At 35.0% G+C, this 26,658-nt stretch overlaps 2 protein-coding genes and 1 long non-coding RNA gene across 3 annotated transcripts; 2 read left to right on the plus strand and 1 right to left on the minus strand.

Annotated features, from left to right (window-relative positions):
* The first annotated feature begins 9,792 nt into the window (after positions 1–9,792).
* LOC130465449 (glycine-rich protein DOT1-like) lies at positions 9,793–10,302 on the plus strand. The gene has a single exon (XM_056834208.1). The coding sequence runs from the start codon at positions 9,793–9,795 to the stop codon at positions 10,300–10,302; it is 510 nt and encodes a 169-aa protein (XP_056690186.1).
* Positions 10,303–15,375: 5,073 nt separating this feature from the next.
* Positions 15,376–17,404, minus strand: LOC110805299 (uncharacterized). Its single transcript, XM_056834733.1, has 2 exons — positions 16,435–17,404; positions 15,376–15,996 (listed from the first exon to the last, which is right to left on the minus strand). Exons 1-2 carry the CDS (start codon positions 17,395–17,397, stop codon positions 15,454–15,456), a joined length of 1,506 nt encoding a protein of 501 aa, XP_056690711.1. The 5' UTR covers positions 17,398–17,404; the 3' UTR covers positions 15,376–15,453.
* Positions 17,405–23,087: 5,683 nt separating this feature from the next.
* LOC130465956 (uncharacterized) lies at positions 23,088–24,017 on the plus strand. The gene is made up of 2 exons (XR_008925976.1): positions 23,088–23,429; positions 23,842–24,017. It is a non-coding gene; the product is annotated as an uncharacterized lncRNA (long non-coding RNA).
* Positions 24,018–26,658: the final 2,641 nt, after the last annotated feature.

The raw sequence follows: 26,658 nt of genomic DNA on the forward strand, positions 1-26,658 counted from the left end.
ACCACCTTATATAAAAGTTTGTATTATATATAAAATCTCTTTCTTGCTTGCCAAAAAAAAATGGTCAGATAAGTTGCAATATTATGTATAAGTTTCAACCATCTTCAATAAGTTATAAATAGGTCAAATAAGTTTATTTTCTTGCAATTAGATTTGATCGGTACACTAAATTACAATCAAGTTATTCAATTATAATAAACTTAGCTCACATAAATTCATATCAATACCTAGTATTTAAAAAATATAACCATGATTATTTTAATGACACATAACCCACTCCATCTTGAAGACACGTGTCCAAATGTTATTAATTTTTCTATTTACTTTTTGTTATAAAAAAAATAATGGACATTCATTATTCCGCTTTATTTCCATTAGTTTTCACGTAGTATACTACTAATCCCTAATTTATTAGAATTGTACTCCCCGTGTCCCATGTTTATAGCCCCGTTGACAAAAAACACAGGTTTTAAGAATAATGGAATATAGTACACGGGAAATTGTAATATACTCCATCCGTCCCTTAATACTCGCACCGGATTGACCGGTGCAGAGTTTAAAACATTTGAATTGACTTACTAATTTAATGGGTGTTAGTTGATAGTGTAGTATTTTTTTAATATAGCTAGTGAGAAATGTGTAAGGGGTGGGGAGTGGTGAGTGGGGGGTGTGAATTTTTAAATGAGTTTTTTGTAGGGAGTATGGGTGTAGGTGGGTTAGTAGGTAAGTGTGAGAAATAATATAATATTGTTAAAGATTTTCATTTATAGAAGCGGTGCAAGTATTAAGGGACGACCCGAAAAGGAAAGCATTGCGAGTATTAAGGGACGGAGGGAGTAGTACATTGATAATTGATTTGTATGAGAAAGTGGAATATAGTAGATAGAAAAGGGAATATAGTACATGAAGAATTGAAATATAGTACAAGGGAAAGTTTTGTTGGGTTTTCAATGCATTTTAGATTAATATAGCACATGAAAAAGTGAAAAACTTAATGGCAAAAAACATGACTATAATTTTGGGACGCTCAAAATAGAAATAGAACTATGCATAAAAATTGGACGTAGGGAGTACCAAAAGTTAGGATCAATACTAAACTTTATTATTCCTAAACAACCGCCCCCTACTTCATCTTCCCCATTCTTCAACTTCCCATTAACTCTTCGTCCTTAATTATTTTCAATGTCAATTTAATTCAATCCCCAAATCTTCTACCCTTCTCCTGTAGCATTCATAACCTCCTAATAGATTTTTTGAATGGTCCATTTTAAAATGGTAAGAGATTATATGGTGTTTTAATTCAACATTTCGATTGTTTATTTTCATGCATGCAATTCAAGTTGTAGTACCACCTCCCCCGCCCCTCTCTCTCTCTCTCTCTCTCTCTCTCTCTCTAAGCACATTGTTCTTGACTTTTCGGGACGCTCAAAATAAAAACAGGACTATAGAAATGAGACGGAGGGATTATCATAAATTAGAATCAATACTCAACTTGATTATGCCAAAACAACCTTACATGTTCTTCATCTTCTCATTAACTCTCCAACCTTAATTATTTTCAATGTCAATTTAATCCAATCCTCAAATCTTCTCTCATTCTTCTGTGGCGTTCATTCGAATTTAATCTCCTACTAATATAATTTTTTACTGATCCTTTTTGAAATTGTAGGAGGTCATATGGTGTTTTAATTCAACATTTCGATTTTTTATTTTTATGCATGCAATTCAAGTTGTAGTACCATCTTCCCCCCCCCCCCCCCCCCCTTTCTCTCTAAGCGTGTTGTTCTTTATTTTTCTTAAGCATATTGAAAGTATGTTGTTTATTTTACTTGCTTAATTAGTTGCAATTCATTTTGCAAAGAAGGAGAATCTTAAATTGTATGGTTTCCATTCAAATGATTAAAGGTAGGTAAATCGTCATCAACATTTTGAGACTTTTAAGTGGGTTTTATTTGTATATTTTTGTTGCTGGGGAACTTACAATTAGTTTTAGTTCTCTTATAAGAAAAGTTTTGTCAATATAGTTTAATAGTTAGAATTTGTTAAGCCTTTTCCTTAATTTAATATCATGATTATAGTCGTACAATGTAACAGTTTTGTTTGATTTTTGTACAAATGATATGTTATTGGCGGTAATAGGTGATTTAGAGTAGACCTATTTTTTCAGGGGAGATGAACATAAGTAGAAAAATGTAATGATTAAAAAGACAAGACTTCATAGGTCGTAAAGTTTTATTATTGTCATTTGATTTAAACACCTGTTTAAAAACAACATAACTTCTAAACTCTATTACACTACCAGCATACAACAACCAGCCCGTTCATCGAACAGGCCCACAAACTAGTCTCATCCGATAAAAAGAACGCACCCTGATTTCCTCTAAATAACCTTAACTTAACAGCCTTAGAGCATCAATTGTAGGCTCACTCTTAATTTGCCCCCTCTTAGTCTCTCTCCTTGTACACCTCATCACCCCCTCTTAACAAGAGTTAGCTACCAAAAATACCAAGAAATAGACTATCTCTTAAAAACTACCTCTTATATAGTTTTTTAATATTTTTAATTTTATTTTTAATATAAAAAGCAACCAAAATACATCAAATTCTTCCACCTCACCCCACTCTTATTTTTAAGAGCTACCTCTTATTTAGAGAAAGTCACAATCAACCTCTAAATAAGAGGTAGTTAAGAGTTAGCTCTTATTTTTTAAGAGATAACTCTTAAATTTTCTCTCTCTTTAAGAGTGGGCTAAGAGTAAGCCACAATTGATGCTCTTATCTTATTCTGGGTGAACAAGAACCAACAGGTGGACCATAGCATCATGAATACGGCAGCAACATCGTCATCAAGGATTATGTAACCTTCATTTTCGTCTTACTAATAAGGTCTTTGCTTGCCCATTAAACAAGGCAGCCGAGAAATACGTCGGCCAAATAATGGACTATGGGCCCACTTTACTTACCCCCTTGACCCCACTTATCTGGACCTTAATCTTTAACAGTCGCAAATTTTTGGCTATACCCGGGTACATCCAAAGCTGGCTGTACCCCTATCCAAAACGATGTCGTTTTGTGTTATTTAAAATGAACATTAATATACTGGTACAAAAATGAACATTTACTATTTCGGAAATGAACATTTATTTATTTATTTGGAATGAACATTTACTATTTTGAAAATGAACATTTATTTATTTATTTGGAAATAAACTACAAAAATGAACATTTACTATTTCGGAAGTGAACATTAATAATTTATTTGGAATGAACATTTACTATTTTGGAAATGAACATTTATTTATTTATTTAGAAATAAACAATATAGGCGCTTGTAAAAACATAAAAGACCAATGAAATGAACCATTTCATTATGAACATTAACCATATATTTATTGTGAACAAAATAAATAAACAAGAAAGAACAAATAATTCAACAAAAAAGAACAAACAATATAAAAAAGAGCATAAAATTCCAGAAAAAAGAACAACCAATACAACAATTATGAACAACTTTATGATGAATTTTAAAGCCAACATGAAAGAACAAACAATACAACAAGAAAGAACAAATACTGGTACAAAAATGAATATTTACTATTTCGGAAATGAACATTTATTTATTTATTTGGAATGAACATTTACTATTTCGGAAATGAACATTTATTTATTTATTTGGAAATAAACTACAAAAATGAACATTTACTATTTCGTAAATGAACATTTATTTATTTATTTGGAATGAACATTTACTATTAGGGAAATGAACATTTATTTATTTATATGGAAATAAACAATATAGGCGCTTGTAAAAACATAAAAGACCAATGAAGTGAACAATTTCATTATGAACATTAACCATATATTTATTGTGAACAAACAAATAAACAAGAAAGAACAAATAATTCAACAAAAAAGAACAAACAATATAAAAAAGAACATAAAATTCCATAAAAAAGAACAAACAATACAACAACTATGAACAATTTTATGATGAATTTTAAAGCCAACATGAAAGAACAAACAATACAACAAGAAAGAACAAACAATAAAGCAGATAATTATTATGAACAAACCAATAAACAAGAAAGAACAAATAATTCAACAAAAAAGAACAAACAATATAAAAAAGAACATAAAATTCCAGAAAAAAGAACAAACAATACAACAATTATGAACAATTTTATGATGAATTTTAAAGCCAACATGAAAGAACAAACAATACAAAAAGAAAGAATAAAAGATTAATGAAGAGTTTAATTATGAACATTAACCATATGATTATTATAAACAAACAAATAAACAAGAAAGAACAAACAATATAAAAAAGAACATAAAATTCCAGAAGAAAGAACAAAAAATACAACAATTATGAAAATTTGATGATGAATTTTAAAAATAACATGAAAGAACAAACATTACAACAAGAAAGAACAAACAGTACAATAACAATGAACAAACAGTACAATAAGAATGAACAAACAGTACAATAAAAAAGAACAAACAGTCGACAAGAATGAACAAACAATATGAGCGCGTCGTTTTTGGGGGGTACAGCCAGAGCTGGCTGTACCCGGGTACAGCAGTTAGCGATTATTTAACAGTCAATGCACCGGAGGCCCACACTCCTTTGGCTTTAACGAATTTCTAGAGTTGGCAACTTGGCGCCACGTGATGTTTCATTTGTGGTTAACTTGAATTTAAACTAGTTATTGGCCGTGCAATCACCCGTATCGGGTAATCTATTACATTATACTCCCTCCGTTTCTTTTTGTTGTATCCGTTTCCATTTTAAGTGTTTCATATTGTTGTATCTATTTAGAATCTATTCTATTTTTGGACATATATTTTATTCTAAAATACCCTTACATTTCTATCTAATTACCAAAATACCTAAAGATTCTACCCATATTCCCACCTAATTTTCTCCACCCATAATATTTAATTCTTTTCTCTTCCCCATATACCCACTCTCTCACCTCCTTTATCACCCATCATTATCACTCCTCTCTCTTACCTTAATTCTTTATTATTTTCTCACTTCTTTATTTATTATAATCTCTTACACCCAATCATTTCTCTTACACCCAATCATTACACTTATACCCTTACAAACCAATATTCCAATTTTCTTAAAAATCACACCAGATTCCAAATGGATACATCAAAAAGAAATGGAGGGAGTACTAAAATAAGGAATGACACGTAATGATTTCTTGGTGTAATTTTTTCTAGCCAAAATTTCTTTTTCTTTTAACGTTTTTTAATAAAAAAATTACATTATTTTTTTTTAGGAAACTAAAATAAAAATATAATTCAATTACCATAAAAATGTAATTACATAATATATTATTAGAGGGAAAGATGAATCAATATTATTCTTTCCTTTACAATTTAAATTTATTTCTGTATTATTACAATTTTTAATTTCATAATAATTTAAATAATATTGATGAGTGAACTTCTAACGTTAGTGTATTGATAATAATAATAATATATACATGGTGAGTACATATATTAATTAAAACAAATAAGACATGGTAAGTAGACTAACATTAGAAGTCCATTTATCAAAATTGTATTCAATTTAAACTATTTGACTAACTCAGTTATGGTCGATCTTTTTCGGGTTATCTATACGAAAATAGTTCTCGAGACGCTCTTTTATGATAAAAACTAGTCTTGGGTCTGTCATTCTGGTTTGGTTAAGTTTGATAGATCGATCTATATATATACAAGTATACAACTATAATCCTTATTTGTATTGTAACATGCAAAGTTTGTTCATTTGAATATTTATTTTATACACTTTGAGTTTTTATACTTCTACATATATCATTTTTACTTTCACGTTTTCCCAATATTACAAACTTTTTTTTAAGTACTATTGAAATAATTTATCGTGCATTGCACGAGACCTAAACTAGTATGATATTAATAACTAGTTTTATTGGTCCGGGCGATGCCGATGCCCGATTATTTACATGATTTTAAAATTATTTTCAGTATATTTTTTGTGAAAAAGAGGGCCAAGCCCAAAGAGAAAACAAAGCTAGAGCTAAACGAAATGAAAAGAAAAGGAACTAAAGAAACCTGGGAAAATACAGAAACAAAAAAACAGCAAGCAGCCTCTTAGTGTCTAAGCAGACAAGCTCACACGAAGCTCCTAGCTACTCCGTAGGTACCATCCTTTGTCATTCCACACCTCCAAGATTCCCCATTCTCCAATAAATTGGCTCGGAGATCTTTCAGGATCGCCCTTAATAGGAGGGCGTCAAAATCGCAGCCACGCATGTATTTGCAAATACATGCCAGGGGCAATTTGGTAATTTCGCGCGCCATTTGAAATTAAATCTGTTTGCTTGCATGGACTCCGTAACGGGCTTCCAACTGCTGACTCCACACTCCTCACTTGTTTCCTCTCATCTTCCAATCTCACTCTCTCTCTCTCCTTGATCGAGTTTTGTTGGAAACCAAAAAATCGAATTCGAAGTTCCAAAAACAATCACTGAAGATTTGTTGGGTTTTTTTCTCACTGAAGTTCTCTAGTCACTCAAGTTCTCGCAAGAAGCACTCGGAAGTTGGACGAAATTCTGTTCGTGAAAAAGCCCCAAATTTTCGAGGTATGAACCCTAAAATTGAAATTAATTAGGGTTTTTGTTTATAAATTTAAAATTATTGTCAATTGTTTATAGATTTGGACATGATACGATTTTTGCATAAATCCTTGAGTAAATGTTTGCATAAATTCGCACTAATTTTCCGTATTTAATGCGAGAATGGAATTGTTGATTTCAGTTGTGAATTGCTTTCATGTGATAATGATGATAAAGTGAATGTGATAAATTGCTGAAGATCAAACTAATTGGTGTAGATTCAATCTTAAATTAATTGCCCTTGATTAAATAAATTGTTTGAGTTGGTTTCTTAATTTTGTTTAAATGGTTGAAGTAGTTTCAATTTCTTGGTTAAATGGGAAATAGTGTTAGGTTTTTTGTCCAATAATTTGGTATTGGTATTTGCAATTCATCGAAATAGAAATTGGTCATAACTTTGTTTATAATGAAATTCTGATTGATTTTTTTAGAATAAGGTGGTGGCATGCCTTGTTGTGATGGTGGAGGTGGTGGTGGTGGTGGTGGTGGTGGTGTGGTGGATGGGTCTGCTAGTTGTGATGTATCGATGTATGGTATTTGCAATTCATGCCTTTTTATCTTGTTTTTTGATTGGTGTTTGGGTAGTCGGAAACCGGTTCGTTGATTTGATTGAATGCATGGTATTTGCAACAAGCTTGTAAGGGTTGTTGCCGTTGTTGTGAAAGTGTTAGGGAACCCCTACCCCCCGCTTCTTGTTTGTCGATGTTAGTTGAATGTTAATCGATGTTAATCTAGTTGTGTGGTTTAATTTTGTGTAGAAGTTAGTATGGGGAATTTAAAGATGACGAAGAAAGGGGGTGGTTCAAAGAAAGCTGGGAGAACCCCTCCGAAGAAGCATGTTGTGAAACCTAGTGCAAGTGGTAGTAGGAAGAAGAAGAGGCAGAAGCTGGTGTACCAGGAGGCAAGTGAAGATCTAGATGGCGTACAATGCAGTGAGGAGGAAAGTAGTGAAGAGGAGTCCTCCTCTGAGGAGTGCTCTGCTTCATCTTCTGCGTCATCCACGGAAGGGTCAGAAGGTGATTCCTCGTCTTCATCTTCTTCGGAGGAGGAGGAAGAGCCAAGAAAGAGAAAGAGGAAGAAGTCCTCGAAGAAGGCCTCGAAGAAGGCCTCGAAGAAGGTAAATTTTAGTATTTTAAGTAATACTAAATTATTGTTTTAAATTAAATAAGTATTATTTGCAATAAAATATAAATTTAAATCAATTTAGTATTATGTTAAATAAGCTTTAAGAGGTTTGCGTAATATATTTTCAGGTTTCGAAGAAAAAGAGCAAGAGTGCCGGGGAGATTGTCAAGGCACGTAATCGTGTTGTCTTGACGCATTTACGAACTTGTGAAAAGGTAAATTGTGTTATTTATGTTAGATTTAACATTTGAGTATTAGAATTTCTTTAGTAATGTATTATAAAAGTTATATAAGTTATAAAAGTTATATGTATTATTTTTAAAATATTTCTTAATCAGGCCCCTAAAATTATTTGCCGGGTCGAGTCGTTCGTCAAGTTAATCAAGAAACTGGATGATTCAAGACGGGAAGAAGTAGAGAAAATGGGTTTCTCGGGGTTGTTGGAAATGAAGTTGGGGAAGTTGGACAGGAGATTCTGTTACTGGTTGATGACCAGGGTAGATGCTGAGGGGCATGTAGAGTTTGGGGATGGGAATGTGTTCCGGTTTACCCCGCAACATGTTCAAAGGATTTTTGGGCTGCCAATGGGAACGAAGGATGTTCCTGCACCTGTGGCAATTGATTGGAAGGATCAGCAAATGGTACGTCCTGCCATTGAGCTATTTAAGATGTACGGTACTGGAGTTGCTGATCCTTCGAAGGATATGGTGTTGTTGGAGAAGGTAGCCAAAGTTGTGGAGGGGGAGAAAGATTCAGCAGGGGAGGTTATACCTCTAAGTACCCCTGGTGAGAAGCTAGCATTTAGGAATGCGTTCTTGCCTGTGGTAGTGGGCCACTTACTTTGCCCTACAGCCATGTGCACCAACCTGTCACACAAATTGATGGCTGTTGTTTCGTTGGGTGGTGTGGCAGAGGAGTACGATTGGTGCACGTGGACTTATAATAGGCTGATGGAACGTGTGGAAGTGTTTTTGAAGAGTTTTTACGATGATGGTTATGCTCGTGGATGCGGTGGATGTGTTGTGGCCTTAATGGTAAGATCTGTGTCACATTTTAATTTATTTATTTGATTTTATATAACTGCAAATCTAGTTCTAATACTTGTTTGACTAAATTTGCAGATTTTTTACCTTGATCGCTTGGCGGGAACCCCCGTTGATGTAGAACCTTTACCTAGGTTGAAGGTTTGGGGGAACCTGGAAGTGAAAAAAGCAATCAAGAGAGACAAGAGAAAAGGATATGACTATGGTAGATCCAAGGTAATACAAAATTGGTGGATGTTTGATTGAAAAATATTTAGTTACGTTGTAATTAACGAGGTACTTATGTATTTGCAGTCAAAGAAGGTGGTTTATGATGGTGAAGTGAGAAACAGTGTTAGTGGTCTGACAAACAAGGAAGTTGACAGGCAGATTGATATTGTAGATGAGCCGTTGACCGGCAAGGGCACGGAAACTGATCCTAGTAGGGCAGATGTTGGCAATGCAGGGGGAAACGCTGGTGCTTCCCTCTTAGGAAATCTAAGTAGAGATAGTGCCGTTGTACAAGAACTGGCGCATCAGGTAATTTATGTGCAAATCAGGAAACTACTGTAGGTTGAATTTTTGTGTTATTGTTGGTTAGGGTTAGTGTAATTTATGTGCAAACCCGAGCGTATGATTATTTTGGATGTGTGCAATGTTGAGTTGTTTTGGTGCACCATGTTTGGTTTGTGCAGGTACTTGAGTTGTTCAAACCCGAGTTGGAGCGTATGATTGTGAATGATGTGTCCGAGAGGGAATGGTTAGCGAGCGGTAGTGGTATGGGTGTTGGTGGTGATGGCAGTGGGTGGGGTGGTAGTTTGGTTGGCACTGGGGGGTTTGCTGGCAGTGCTGGCAGTGGTTGGGTTGGGCCTCGTGGTGGGTTGGTTGGCACTGGTGGGTTGGTTGGCACTAGTGGGTTGGTTGGCACTAGTGGGTTTGGCACTAGGCGGTTTGTTGGCAGAGGTGATTAAGGTGTTGGTACGAGTACGGGAATGGGAAGAGGGGCTGGTGGTATGGGAATTGGAAGAGGGCCTTTTGGTTTTCCTGGGGGTATGGGAAGAGGGGGTGGTGATGATGTAAGTGTAGGTCTAGGTCTAGGTCCTCCTGGGTTTGAGAACGCTCCTCGTCAAGGCTACGATGTTGCTGCTCGAGCACCGATCGGCTTTGATGCATTTGCAAGTGGAAAGAATTCAGGAGGATCAGAAGGTTCAGGAGGATCAGGTGGAAAGAACAATGCTGGTGGGGGTTACTCAGCAGGCGATTCTGGTTCGTTCCACTATAACATTGGTGGTGGGGGTGGCGGTGTTTCAGCTGCTGTTTCGAACGGTCTCTCGACTGCTGCGGCACCTGTTCAGGTCGAGGAAGGTCCTGTTGGGATGGTTGGAATGGTGGCAGCTTCGTGTGTGAAGCTAGCTAATCAACTTTCGTCCGAGGAGATGCTAGACTCAACAACCGGATCTTCAAAGAAATCAGACGCCGCAGCCGTTCCACCAGAAAGTTGAGCAAGTGACAAATGTTGAGCAAGTGACAATTGTAGATAAGGGAAAAGAGAAAGAAAAAGAGAAAGAAAAAGAAAAAGAAAAAGAAAAAGAAAAAGAGAACGAGCCAGCAATTACTCCCGGGACTGGGCCCAAGAGAGTGACTAAGCCTGCGTTGTCTTCTGCTGTGCATGAGTTGTCTACGAATCCACAGAGAATTACAGCGTTTGCAAACCGTGTCCTTGTATTCATCCGATCTTGGCGGTCATCAAGGAACATCCCCACCTGGTATGAATATTTAAATAAATCGTTTACGTGTATTTATATTTATTGAATGTAGCTCTAATTGTAAATGAATTGTATATAGCCCAGGACCAGAGATGATTAGCTGTGATGGTGGGGTGGCTGATCAAAGGGATTGTTACCACACATTGATGGCAAGCCAATGTGTGAGTACCGGGTATGTTCGGATGGCTTCCTTTCTGTACACTAAGGTGTGGAGGGTGAAGGAGTTCGTTGGAAAGAGTGAAAGGATATTGCTGACTCCTGATTTTGCCGTAAGTATTGTCGGGTTAACTTTATTTTTCTTTCCCATCTATGTTGGTTTGTATTATCTGACTGTTGTTTTTCTTGGTTCAAAGTTAAGGGTATTGGAACCCAGAGACTCCAACTACATCATAGGAACCAAGTACGGCAAGGTTCTGAAAAACATCCCGTTTACTTCTCTAGCGACGGTATATTTTTTGGTTTAATATATGTGTGCTTAATTTTTAAGTGAAGCAGTTATAACGGGACACCTGTGGTACAGGTTTTTGTCCCCGTACTGGTCAAAGAACATTGGTGGGGTGTCTGTTTTGACATTAAGGGGAAGGCAATAAGATTGATTGATTCGATCTTCAAAAACCCAGCGGAGAAACATGCCGATAACCTTAATGATCTGGTAAATGTTGAGGACTTGACTTTGTACTGATTTTCATAAATTTGTAGGAGTTTGTTGAGGAGTTAAAAATGTGAATATTGGTATACTCGTACCAGGTTAATGCAATGGACACCATGTTCGAGGTGAATGTACCTGGATACCAGGCAGGGACAATGAGCAATTGGCGTACTGAGGTCATCAACATAGCAGGCAATGTGGACAAGTATATATGTGGTTTATTTGTATTCTTAATCGTGCCTGTAAAGTTTATTATTTGTTTGACTTAAAAATGTGTAAATGTGTTGTAGTAAGTCGTGCGGGGTTATAATGTTAAGCTGCATGAAGGCATGTGCGCCTCGGTTCGTGGCACAGTATGAAGTGGTAAGTATAATTTTCTCAACTTCAACTTCAAGATTTTGTGTGGTCCAACATAGTAGTAGGACTTACATTTTTCCTGATTTTGTAGCATGATTTGGTGAAATTAAGAACGGCGTTAATGCTTGACGACTTGCTGTCGGAATACAATGACGTGAGTTACGCCATGCTTGAAGCAATGCTGCCTCGAGCTAGGACAAGGGGGGGGGGGGGGTAGTAGTGGTTTGCCCTAAACTGGTTCTTGGATGATTTGCAGGATAATGTGGATGTTGGATAATTTTGTGATCATAGTTGTTGGATAAATTGTTATTAATTTGTAAATTTGGTAGTTGGTAGACTTTGTTGAATATTTAGGATGTATGTTGTTGGAAGACTTTGTTGTTGTTGGATCATGTATAATATTGTTGTTGTTTGCGATTTAGGATCATGGATAATATTGTTGTTGTTGTTACGATTTAGGATCATGGATAATATTGCAGTTGCATCAAGAATTTGTGATCATAGATAATATTGCAGGATGAATATTTCAGGCTTGAGGATGTATTTTTTTGCAGGATGCATATTTCCAAGTCTTTGCAAAATATGGCCCAAAGTCTTTGCAAAATATGACCCAAATTATATGCAAAGTATGACCATATTCGCACCATTTTTTTCAAAAAACAGTACCAATTTTGTACCCTTAACACCATAATCATACACTTAAATACCAATTTATATAACACGAATACCATTTTTAAATAATGAGAACCATTCAATGTAAATGAATTGCAATGAGTACCATTTTTGTAACAAATAACACCATTGTTCTATTAAAAAAACCATTTTTGATGACTATGTACCATATTGGAGAAAATAGTGGCACACTATTTATAAAGTAATACCATTTTTCATAAAACAATACCGTATATAAATGAGTGAAGTATGGTTTAATTTTAGAAAATGATTAGAGTGAAGTAAAGTATGGTTTAATTTTGAAATTAGGATTAATTTCTATAATTAAGAGTGTAAATATTGTATGAAATTAAGGATATGATTTAACGATTCGATTTATGATTCATATAAGATTCATGGTTATTTATTTGAATAAGTAATTTTTGGATGATTCGATTTATGATTTATAATTATAATTGAGAGAGTTAAATAATGATTTGATTATGATTCGATTTCACATAACGATTTATGATTCAATTATAGAAATGATTCAAATTTACGATTCACATAAGACTCATGGTTACTCAAGCGAACATGGTTCCCTCTAAATCATTTGAATATGGGAATTTGATGGTTAATGACTCGATTTAATGGAATACTTAGGAATCATAGTTTAATCAATAAAATATGGTGAATGACTTAATAATCAATCCAATTACAATTGATATATTATGATTTTAATTATAAAACATAACTTTTCAAAGATAACTTAATACCATTATAGATATCTTAATACCATTATAGATATCTTAATACCATTATAGATATATTACTACCACTTTGTTTAAACATAACACCACTTTTGACAACACAGTGCCACTCTTTTTATAAATGAATACCACTTTTACCTATTTGAATACTATTTTTATGTATTTTGAATTAAATTTGAAAAATGGTTAAGAGTGATATGTGGTTAATTTTAAATTTAGGGTGTGTAATTATAGGTGAGAGTTAAATCATGGATAATGATTCGTATAAAATCATGAATTATGATTCACAATTCGATTCTACGATGAATTCAAATTAATGATTCAAATGTAGAGTTGAATAAGGTGAATGATTGATGATTCAATTCCATTCCATATTGAACTAGGATATTCGGTAATTATGTAAATAAGGATGATTGGATTCATGGTGTAATGTTTTGATTAATTAATTCGATTTATGTAGTGATGTAGTGACTTAGTGTTACTTAATGGGGTTTAGGGTTTAGGGTTTGGGGTTTAGGGTTTAGGGTTTAGGGTTTAGCGTTTAGGGTTACATGGTGTAAAATTTTATTCTGTTTTTGAATGCCAATTTTGGGGATGACTGATACCATTTTTGACAATATAACACCATTCTAAATGTATGTTAAACCATTTTTCAGAAATCAATGTCATTTTTAAATTATTAAATACCATTTTAGGAATTGGTAATATTGTCAATTTTGAAGTTAGAGTTAAAATTTTTAATTTTTAATTTTGAATTTATAGTTAAAAAATATAGAGTGATATAAGATAAAATGGTTAATTATTTGAATAAGGTTGACCCTAAGGTTGATAGATTATTCGATTTCTAATTCGGCATATGAATCAAAAATCATTCTAATGATTCGATATACGATTCGATACTTTTACTTATAAATAATGATTCGATTTCACATCATTCGTATAATGATTTGATTATGATTCGATGAATTCGATGAATTAATGATTCGATTATGAATCGATTTCACGAATGATTCAAACATGGTGACTCAAGCGAACATGGTTCCGGCATATGAATCAAAAATCATTCTAATGATTCGATATACGATTCGATACTTTTACTTATAAATAATGGTTTAATTATGATTCGATTTCACATCATTCGAATAATTATTTGATTATGATTCGATGAATTCGATGAATTAATGATTCGATTATGAATCGATTTCACGAATGATTCAAACATGGTTACTCAAGCGAACATGGTTCCCTTTAAATCATTTGAATAAGGGTTAGTAACTCGATTTAATGATTCGATTTATGATTCATGGTTAGTTTAATGGAATAATTGGACTTAATCAGGAATCATAGTTTAATCTATAAAATTCATGGTTTAATAATCAATCCAATTACAATTGAAATGGATTTTATTTATAACTTTTCAAAGAGTATTAAAGAATCCCATAATAAAGATAATTTAATACCATTATTAATGAAGTAACTACCACATATGTTCATTTTAACACCACTTTATATAACTGAATACCCTTTTTACCTATTTGAATACCACATATGTTCATTTTAACACCACTTCAATTTGGAAAATGGTTAAGAGTGATATATGGTTCACGTAAGATTATGGTTAATCATTTGAATAAGAATAAGGATGATTGGATTCATGGTTTAATGAATTGATTGATTTACTATGATTCATTCTAAGATTCGATTCCGTCAAAGGTATGAATTGCGATTCATGATACGATGAATCGAGAGTGACATAAGGTAAATGGTTATTTTAATAAGGATGATAGATTATTCGATTTCAAATTCGGCCTATGAAATCTTCGGCTTAAAAATCATTCTAATGATTTCTTATGATGATTCGATATACGATTCGATAACAATACTCGATTTGATGGAACAATTAAAACTACTTAAATATTTCATAAAATAAAGTACTTAAATATTTCATAAAATTAAAGTACTTAAGTATTCAAAAAATATTTTAGAAATTGGAATTTTTGATGATATTTTAGAAGTTATATCTTGAATAACACCTTTAAATGAGTACCACTTTTGTAACAGGAGTACCATTTTTATGTAAATGAATACCATTTTTTGTAACTGTGTACCATTTTTATGTAAACGAATACCATTTTCATGCAAATGAGTATCATTTTTATGGGCCATTTTTATGGGCCATGCAATATAATTTCATTTTTATGTAAATGAATACCATTTTTATGTAAATGAGTGCCATTTTGGATCGGATAGTACCATTAGTGATAAAAAACAACGTATGTTTGAATACTCCAATTTTGAATATGGGCCTATTTTGAATATGGACCTTTGAAACTATGCACTAGGATAAGGATAATGTAAAAATGTACCAAATCAATTGTTTAAAGTCTCCCACAAACAAACTATTCCAATTGAGTAAATCACAAACACAACAACTATTCCAATTGAATGAATTACAAGTCCTTAACCTTCGCCATTTCCTCCCAACAACATATTTTGTATAAATCTAGGAACCACCATCGTCGCCTTTGAACCACCATCGTTGCCTGAAACAGGTTGCATAGAAACACTTCCATTTTGCGTAAACGAAGGAAAATGGTTATTATAAACAATAGCAGTGTTGTTGTTGATGTTGTTTAGTGGACGAAACTGACCTACGGAGGAACACCCTTGACAAGATGACGACCCAGGATGGTACGAGTTTATAACAGGGATCGGATGGCCCATTTGAGAAAGATGGCTCACCTCAGAAGGATGGACAATTTGAGAAGGATGACCTATTTGAGTAGGATGGCCCATTTGAGGATGCACCATTTGAGAATGCCCCGGTTGAGGAGAACCAAACGTGACATGGTCCCCAGACGGGTCTATGTAGCCATCAATATATCCATCGCCAACATATGGTCGTTGTTGTTGATATACACATCTGGGAGCTGAAACAGGCCGGGCATAGTACCTAAAGGAACCATCCAACATTTGTATACCACCAACACTTTGTACAAATTCCTGAAAACAACAGTGAAAATAAAGACCCAACTTGTCCACTTAATTTCCAACAGTGAAACAGACTAATAGACTTAATTTCTGAAAATAAAGATCCAACTGCCAAAACCAAATCAAATCAAATCAGGAAGCTTAATTTCCAAATCAAAACAGACTAACAGTGAAAACAGACTAACAGACCAACTGCCAAAACCAAATCAGAGACTTAATTTCCAACTGCCAAAACCAAATCTTCTGGTTCTATTTTACTAATAGACTTAATTTCCAACTGGTTCTATTTTACTTAATTAACTAGCTTAATTGTTTAATTCTTCTATTTTACTTAATTAGCGTAACTGGTTCTATTTCTATTTCTTAAACTACATAACTAGCTTAATTAACTAGCTTAAACTATATTTCAGACGAAAGATGAACTTGTATAATGAAAGCTTTGTAAATTACCTGTTGGGGTGGCTGGGGATGCACGAAGTTTTGTTGCGGTTGTTGTTGCTGCGGATGCACTATAAGTTGTTGCTCATCAACCTTCTTGCTCTTCCGTGGCTTCCTGGGTGCTGCTGGCTTCCTGGGTGCTGTTGGCTTCCTCGGTGCCGCAGGCTTCCTTGGCGCCGCTGTCTTCCTCGGTGCCGCTGCCTTCCTCGGTGCAGCCTTTGGTTGAGCTGGAGGAGGAGGACATGGAGGACAAGGAGGGGGACATGGAGGAGGACATGGAGGAGGACATGGAGGACAAGGAGAAGAAGGACCAACATCATTGGTTGAGCTAGGAGCTAGAGTCTCTCTGTTCATTAGTTGTTCTTGGGTAATTGGCCGCTTCAGACGCTCGGTACATGACCTATACCGGTAACTAGTAGTCTTGTGGGCCGGTCTTGGAGGTATTGGAGGATCTAACAAAGGAAAAACCTCATTGCCATTTGCTTGGACCCCATCTAGGCCCACATCTATGCTTTCAAGGCTAGGAATGCCACCAACATCATCATCATCATCATGATCAAAGCCACCTGTTAAACCAGCTGCAATTGCATCCATTGCATCTATTCTATCATTGAAGCTTCCTGATAAACCCCGAGCAAAGCTGCCAGATAAACCTCCAACGCTTCCCGATACACCACCACCACCGGCACAACTTCCTTCATGTTCATTCGTTTGTGGGGAATCAAACACCATCGTACGTCGTACCCCAATAGGTTGTAACTGGCCAATGGATGAGGGGGTCAATTCCGTACCACCTTTCTCCAAACACACAGATGACGGGGTACCAACTACAACATCCTCATTTTTCCTTTGCCTGTCAAGCATTGCAATCTTCTCATCCAAACGCATTGCCAACAAGTGAGATATTTCAACAACAACATCCATCGACTCTTTGTAGGTAGCTGCCCTTGAAAGTAAAGGCTCAAAGAACACCATTAGCTTATCGTACCTGTCAATATTAAACATTATATGTGAACAACAGATACACAATGACAACATGTACACATTATGAGGTATATCAGCTTTAATAAAATAATAATTGTTTTAATAAAATAATAATTCTTACCTACACACAACTTCTGTCTTCAATGGGTCGTGGTACATGACCCTGACCTTCGTATGCTTCCTTTCAACATCTTTCCGCCAACGACGAAGTATGTACTTGCCAGGAATTTCAGTCTGGTTATTCAAGTCATAAACCAATATCATATGCCTACACATTACACCGTGACATTCAAAGTGCTTACAATCACAAGATGCTTCCTTGGTAACGTAATTATACGTTGCAACAAACTTCGTCTTATGCTTCGTAACAATCTCCTTCCTTGCGTGTTTAGGCTTTATCCAAACCCTATCCTCAAGCTCGTACTCTTCAACAGACTCATCCAACATTTCTTGCTCAAACACCGCACATACAGTACCCTACTACACTCTCTTTGGACCTCATGAAATTTGGCGTCCGTGTATAATTTCTGGAAAAGTTCCTCGGCTGGCAAACAGGTGACAATTTGCCTTAGATTTCTCGCAGTGCTCGTATCGGCCATACTTTCTTCATTTTCCCTTGCCTCCATTGCTTCACAGTAAGCCTCAACAAACTCATACAAATGAGTATGCTTGTGTACAAATTGATCAAAAAAGCTGTTTATACTTTCAACTCGTTGGGTCGTCTTCATGCCAGCCCAAAATAAATGCTTCACATACGCAGGAACCCACATGTTCCTTTCCGCATACAACCCTGATCAGATGAATTTCACCAACAACTCAGGTAACTGATCAGTTGCACAGATCAGGATCACTGATCAGATAAACTGATCAGAGCACTGATCAGGAACACTAATCAGGAACACTGATCAGGTACACAGATCAGGTGCACTGATCAGGTGCACTGATCAAAAGGCAAAATAAGTTTAACATAACTGAAGCTAAATAATACGGACTATGAGATTCCGTACTTCAATTTGTATGTGATGGTCATAGTAAATTTTGTACTACCCCAGTAGTAGCTTCTTCAAAAAGCTTGGGTTCTTTAGTTTATTTTTCTTTTCTTTTTTAGTTTATTTCCTGTACTTTATTTTCTTTTTAGTTTTTTATTTTTTTTGTATTTATCTCTATCTATTGGTCTTTCTTTCAGATAGGGAGATCATAAATACGTGTACTTTTCCTTTATTAAAAAAAATAAATTAAATTAAATTTTGTATTGCCTAGGTAGTGAATTTTGTGAAATTATTAATTGGTATCTCAATGATATTTTGGGAGATGACTTTTTAAATCAACCAATAACCTAGAACAAAAACATGATTAATTAATTAAACCAACTTCAAAATCAAGTACTCCATGTGGAAGATTCTAGTTTGAAATTAAGGATGAGATGTTGACCCATTAAGCTTGACTTTTGTTCAAATTTATAAACTAAGAGTTTCAGTTTTTTTTAAAAAAATTATTTATTTATTTTAAGATGTGTTTCCATATCCATGATCAGTTTTTTTTTTTTTTTTTTTTTTTTTGACATAAGCTCAATATTGCATAAATAAAAGAGTTTACAAACTAAGGTCCTTATGGACCATTACATTTACTACAAAACAAACTAAAAACATAAATGCTAAGATAGCGTGCTCTTCTCGGTTGGTATCCCGATTGTTGAATTGACTTTGTTTACATTGCCACACTGAAAGTAGCATGCCAAAGCCTTTCTTGATGCTTTCTTTGTGGAAGACTGGGATATTGGGACAATAACTTGGAGGTTCCCTTAAGATACTGAAACAATTAAAATCCAAAGAAAGAAGTAGAAGAGTAGTAATGACACGAGCCAGTTGCAAAGGACTTGTGATTTGCTCACAAGAGGCATGAGTCACTAAAAGTGACTCAAAAGGCATGCTATTAACAGCAGCGCTAAGATATAAGGTTTTGAAAGCGACAAACACAGTCATCGCTAACCTAAAATGAGAATTAACATAAGTTAATCCCATAAACGACCTAACAACCAAGACCCATGTAAACCTGAACCCCCTCCCACACATATCTCCTTTCCTCGGCATAGCACCCAAAACAGAGCCTCCAATGTTGCTAACACTCATTCCCTCAAATTTCCTATTACCTAATCCCAACACATCTACTCCAATCTTCCAAATTAGGACATCCCACATAGGACTCCCCATAAACATCCAAGAACTCAAAAACCCATCTTTCATTAAACCTACAACAATCTCAAATTGGTAAACAACCAACCTACACACAGAAAAGCAAACCAGAGCTATCCAAAGCAATCTACATTCAACTGCACACAACCTATGCACCCACCATAAACACATAAAAACAACCAAATAAGATAACAAACCCATAATCATTGAGGTTACTAAAACAAGAGGAAATTAAAAGCCTTAAACTGAATCCCGGACCTAACCTTTACCTTTATCGGCAAGATCGGGATTTTCCCGACACTACAAGACGACGGCGATTAGGAAACCTTTAGAAAACAGAGACTTAATTCCCAAATACCAAGAATACAACCCAAACCAGAAAATCTATCCCAAACAATTAAACCCTACCCCTAAAAATTAACCTTTACGTGCAAATAAACACCGGCGGCACTTTACCTTTACCGTTGATAAAAGCGGCGGCGATTAGGTGGTAGGTGGAATAGATTAGGTTGAAATTCTGGACCAATAACCTCCGAAATGGATGAGCCTAAACCCTAGCTTGGTTGGATGGCGGCGCAAACAGAAGAAGCACACTAAAACAACTCCGAATTAAAATTTACCAGATCCGGTGAGAAGAAGCACACTAAGAGGAGGTAGAAGCTTCTCTTTCGACCAAGCTTGGCTCCGTCTTCTTCTTCCCCGCCAGAAACACGAAGCTACACCGCTAACAATAGGGTAGCAGGCTCGCCGGCGGCCGATTAACGAGTCGTGGCCACCAGCGAGCCGGCTAATGTGGCGGCTAGGTTTAGGGTTTTATGGGTTTTCTTTGAGAGGAAAAACTAGAGAGAGAAAGTCTTAGTTGTTGATAGGGTTTTTGTGGGTTGTGGATGAGTTTCTTATGAACTTCTTCAATCTCAACATCTAAAGCAACGATAAACAATTGACGACCTTTTCTTTTATCACTTTTTTTTAAAGTGTAATAAAGATTGCATATAAGCATTTGAATAATTTGATACTACTTTCGTTTCATAATACTACTCTCTCTACCTCGAAATACTTGAAACTGTTTGACCGACACAAAGTTTAATGTATTGTAATTGACTTATTATTTACTTAGATGATATTCCGTACAAAGTAGTTGATAGTCGGGTATTTTTTTTAATATAGGTAGTGGAATGTGTGTCAAACTTTTAAAAGGGTAGGGGAAAGGGGTGGAGGTAGTGAAATTTTTTAATGTTTTTTTAGTAGGATGTAGGTGGGTCTTTGGGGTAAGTGAGAAATTTATACAACACTAATAAAAGTTTATATTTTTAGAAACGTTGTAAGTAATCCAGGATAACCTTGTAAGGAAATCGTTTCGAGTATTCCGGGACAGAGGGAGTAATTTTTACATTTTCTGTTTTAGTCCGTTTCACAATGTTATTTACAATTTATTTTATTTTAATTTTGGACATTAAAATTTACTATCATACTCTTCTTACCCAAAATATTTACAATGTTTCACTCACTTTCTTTTATTTTATTCATTTTTTTTCTTACATCCATCAACCCTTTTACACATTTATCTTACTTTATCCATATTTTGTTACGTTCAACCAACTTTTTTTTACTTTTGTCTTAATATTTGTGCAAATAGTAATTGTAAACTATTTTATGAAACGAAGGTAGTGCATTACTACATAGTACGTGTCTATACCAATTGCTTGTTGTTTCAGTGGTGATTGGGGTTGAACTTGGTAGGGAGAACCCGTGTTCGATCCCCCGCAACAACAATTGGGAGGGGATTGAAACCTATCAACCTAGAACTCCCCCTGAATTCAGATTAGCCCTAAAGATGAATCGGGTGCTAACACCAAAAACATAGTACGTGTGTATTTTGTATATTTAGTAATGTGTGATAAAATCACATGTTGATCATTCGTAAAAAAATTGTTAATCCATGCATGTTATTAATGTTTGATTTGATTTAATATTTTTACTTATATCTATTTTTTTTGTAAAGTACTTTCATCTACTTGTATTATAGTTGTACCAACCAAGTATATCATTTTCTCCTTTAAAAAATAAAATAAAATGGCTCCTTTATAAATTTTCACTCACAATGTTATAGTTTTAATGAACTTGAATAAGAGAAACATTTTTCTATAGACTCTGACTCTTATATGTGGATCTCAACTAGTTTAGTTGGCAAATTATTGAGAGTAGGGGTGTGTAAAAATTTGTGCGGACCGAAAAAATGGACCGGACCGGATCGACCTAGGCCGGACCGAAGGCAATCAGTCCGGTCTCCGGGTCGAGAAATATTAATTTTCGGTCTTCGATCTGATCCGGTCCGCTCCGCTCCGGTCCAAAACCCGATTTTGGACCGGACCGATTTTTTCTTAATAAAATATAATATAAAGTATTTAAAAATTTAATTTTCTCCTTTTATATATTGAAAATATTACTACATTGTGATATATTTAATTTTAGATAAACAAAAAGGGTCTTAAACAATTATTATTTTTATTTATATTTTTTCTTTTTTACCATAATTTTTAGAAAAAATAAAAAATATATAGGAATAGGTCTACAACCGGTCCAAACCGGTCCGATCCGGGTTTTGGACCGATTTTTCCGGTCTGGTCCGGGTCCGGTCCAAGCATAACCGGTCCGGATAAATCGGATTTTCATTCACCCCATGGTTGGAAACTACTAATTGAGTCTATCTACAAAGATTTTGGATTTGCCGATAACGATCAAATTATATCGAGTCTTGTTTCCACTTTTCCAGTCATTCTGGATACAATTTTGAAATATTGGATATTACGTTCTTTAAATCGTGTATCCCATCGCTTGTAGTGATTTATCATTCAATGAATGACTGAAAAGAAGAAAAAGAGTATATGGATATAAATCCAATTCAAATTTCTAAATTCGAACGTTTGTTGCTTTGTACATAAAAATAATCAAAGCATTACCAATTGCACCCCCTCTTTACTATTTCTACCCGTCTCAGGCGGGGAGTTCCTCGATATTCCAGTAATATTTTTTTATTAAATTTAGTTTTCAGTTAAAGTAAATAGCAGAATCGTGGATAGGGAACTATACTAACAACCTACCCAATTTATTGTGTAAATTTTCGGAATTGAATTATCAAAATTTCGGTCCGATTCGGGTCGGTCCGGTCCGGTCAGGATTTGGACCGATGAACACCCCTAATTGAGAGGGTGGTATCCAAGAAATTGAAGCCTTTCTGCACCATTTATTTTCTATTCTTAGTAAAACTTACATACCATCTACTTCCCACGTATAAGTTGTTGCGATAATACCAAAAATTAGAACAAACTTATCTGATTGAAAAACGAATAGATGGAAAAATTGTTGCGTCGTGGACACCCACTATGATGCACAGGGCCCTTGTTTTTTGAGTGGTCCTGTGTTGTGGAAAAACAAGGGCCCAATTTTGGAAGCCTAACCTACATATTAAAAAAAAAAAAAAAATGTAAATGCTCCTTTCAGTCAGTTATTCAACTTGACAACTCCAACTTCCCAGTTCACACTTTTAGTTTTCCTTCCTCAAGATTCACTCATGATTAATCTCCCCTAAGTTACTTTTCTTTCCAATATTATTTCGAATTCCCAATTCCAAAAGTCTTATTATTAATCCTTCCATATTCTAATCAACAAAAAAAAAAATCAAATTGGAGATTTTCTTTCTCCAATTTATTAATACAATTTGCCAATTCCAGTTTTCGATTGATAATTTGGATCCTCTACTTGCTTAGAATTGAAAAAGAGTGAGATTTAGAAAGTTGTTGAAGATGAAGAACAAGAATCACATAGCCAAAGGTATTTTCGAGTTTATCAAATCAATTAAAAGTATCAGTTTATGAAAATATAATTTTTTTTTCTTTTTAATTTCGTTATTTTATGGTTTTAATTTCTTGTTAATTACAATTTTCCAATTCATACGGTTGTAATTTTTTTTTTCTTAATTTCGTGCTTATCTCACAAATTTCGTGCTTATCAAGTTCTTTATTCATGAATTCGTGCTTATCTCACAAAAAGATTGCATTCTTTTAGCTAATTTTATTTCCTGTTAATTACAAATTTTTTGATGGGGCTGTTAATTACAATTTTATAGTTTTTGTTTTCAATTTTTACCGTGATTTCATATTATTTTTGTTGTTGTAATTTCAGTTTATCATTTCTATATTAATTCATATCTGTCTGACTGTTTTTTCTTTCTTTTATTTTGAAGCTAAAATATTAGAAGAAGGAAGTGATTTTTACTGTGGAAATTATTGTTCAACGGGCTAAAATAAGGTTTTTTTTTATGTTTTTTGTTTAAATTTTTAGGAATAAAAATGTAATATTCGTGAAGTAATATTTTGTTTATAGCATTTTTTTTAAAAAAATATTAGGGCCCCTTTTTTAGATTTGGAGAAGATTAGAACAGGGCCTCCGAAATTTTTATGATGGTCCTGACTATACTGAAAGATGATTCCGAGCTATCTCATGTTGTAGTAGAACACAAAGCGGTCGCCTTCCAGGATTAGCGCAGCTCCGAATTTGTGTGCACTCACAAACGCGAATGTAGTCTAAACATGGCCCAAAACCAAGAGCAATTTCGAGAAAAAAACAATGTGATTGATTTTCTTTTTGGAAGTTATTTGCATTCTGTGTTTTATGGGAAGCAACATAAATTTTGATTAAGTATTCGAATAGCAATTGACAAAAACGGGAAAAAGAATTAAGGCTGTAATGACACCATTAAGCTTAGTTAATCCAACGGGTACGTAATCAGATCAAAAAGATTCACGTAACAAGGATTTAACCAAAACAACCCGACACCAAAAGAATAGGTAAGACCCATGAAACCCAACACACGCCTGCACATCGCATTCCTGAAGATCCCAAGTCTCGAGGCCGGACCCAGCCGGTCAGTGCGGTGTTATGTGTTAACCTATACCACTATCACACTTTATCAAACGAGAGTTACACCCATAACCCAATATATAAACAAGGAGCAAATGAGGAATTCTTTCAATGTGGGACAAAAACACTACTCCCTCCGTTCTTGAATGTTAGTCCCATTTCCTTGTTGAGTTGTTCTTTTATATTAGTCATTTTTAGAATCTTTCCTTATTTGTCTAAAATTTATCTCCTTTATACACTTATAAGTATCTATTAGGCCCATATGTTTACTCTCATGTACGAGTAACTTTTCTATCCCCACTGAACCCCTCAATTATTTATCTCTCTTACCCACATGGGTTATATTCTACGGAGTATTGAAATTCATGTGATAATTGTACTTTTGTTAGTCTGTCTTAGATTCCAAAAATGACTAACATTCAAGAACCGAAGGAGTATTCACATTTTACACTATTTTCTTTTGTATTTCCCAACAAGAACATCCAACATAAAAAAAAAGTATATTATTTCATAAATAAAAATTAATGTTTAAAAAGTATATATACTACTCCCTTTGTCCTTAAAAGACTGCCCTCAAATATTTTTGTGCACTTTATTAAGAATTGGTTGTAATCAAAAGTACATGATAGATAAATTTATTTTTTAATTAGATTAAATAATGACGTGTAAGGAGAAACGTGTACGAACTAATGGTATATAGAGAAATTTCTAAGGGAGTTTTTAATCGACGTCCGCGTTCGCTAAAAACACCCGCATATTTATGTTGAAAAGACGTTTATGCCCCCTCCTTACTTCATCTCTCCCTCTTTGATCTCCTCGATCCAATGCCTTCACTGAGTACAAGGACCTTATGGAAGAAGAGGTGGGTTCATCCTTCATTTCTTTGCATCTGAAGAAGATTTTTTTTTTTTTTTGCATCTGCCCTTTCATACAAGGACCTTGTGCAAAAAACAAAGATAAAATTTAAAATCAAAAAATTCAAATCTCATCCAATTTTGCGACGTCGGACGAACCCGCCCATCTGATTACATCAACTGGTTTAGTCCAGTTTATACCACCGAAATCTCCCCTATTTTCATTTTTTAATATTATCTCCCATGTTTTCATTTTTCTTTTTGAATTTCCCCTGAAATCAAATCAACAAAACAAATTCTCTCTCCTCGATTTTTTAAATACCACCAAATTTTGCTAATGATGATAATGAATCCCAACTGTTTATCTCTCCATTGGACAATAGCAACACCAAAGAAGAGGATTTAAAAAAAAAAAATTGAAATGGGCCGCCCAAAAATGGCGGCACCAAGCGATGGTGAGCCGCCCGGTAATTGCGACAACCACCCATGGTTCAGCCGCCCAAGATCTGCGGCTATCCATGGTGGCCGCCGTCATTACCGGGCGACCCACCTTGGCTCGGTGCCTCCAATTTTGGGCGGCGACCTCTTTATAAAAAATGTTTAATAATTTCAATTATTATTATTATTATTATTATTATTATTATTATTATGGAGAGGAATGAGGATAATGGAGATGATGTGGAATTGTGTAGTGTGTCATTATTATTATTATTATTATTATTATTATTATTATTATTATTATAAAACGTTACAAGCTTAACAAGCTACAAAGATCAAATGAACTACAAGAAGTTGGAGGGGAGCCGAGATACAATCTGGGCCCCCACTCCTCTAGCTATGGCGAACCCGATCCTGCTGAAAATGTGGGCAGCTGCCCGTGCCCCAATGTCTTGAGCCCTGGAGTACGTCTGGACCCGCTTCAGCAAAGAAACAGCCCCTTTCTCTAATTCCCCAAAAGAAGAGAAGGAAAAAGGAAAGAAACCGTAACCCAAAGCTCTACAACGTGCCCCATACTTATCCTGCTTCCGCTGCGCTGCAACCGCCACAACCCGACCCGGAACGAAGCCTGACAACCCAGATTGCGTCATAGGGGAAGACCCAGTCAAGTCAACACACACATCCAGACCGCCATCCCATGAGTAAAGCAATATATCTGCAGGACGAAGAGCTCCATCACTCTCACTAGTCAGCCCAACATCAACCTCCTTGCGAGCAGAAATCCCCGACCGATAGCAAATATCCAAAAGGGTATCACGAACAACATTATGCCGATGTTTGATACCCAC

The sequence above is a fragment of the Spinacia oleracea genome, chromosome 1 (genome assembly GCF_020520425.1).
Source record: "Spinacia oleracea cultivar Varoflay chromosome 1, BTI_SOV_V1, whole genome shotgun sequence".
NCBI classification, from domain to species: Eukaryota; Viridiplantae; Streptophyta; class Magnoliopsida; order Caryophyllales; family Amaranthaceae; genus Spinacia; species Spinacia oleracea.

Excerpts from the sequence above, each read along its gene's own strand:
- LOC130465449 (XM_056834208.1), top strand. The coding sequence starts at position 9,793 with ATGGGAAGAGGGGCTGGTGGTATGGGAATTGGAAGAGGGCCTTTTGGT.
- LOC110805299 (XM_056834733.1), bottom strand. The coding sequence starts at position 17,397 with ATGGTGTTCTTTGAGCCTTTACTTTCAAGGGCAGCTACCTACAAAGAG. Across the intron at positions 15,997-16,434 it reads ATCCCCAGCCACCCCAACAG|GAATTTGTACAAAGTGTTGG; the intron begins GTAATTTACAAA and ends TGTTGTTTTCAG.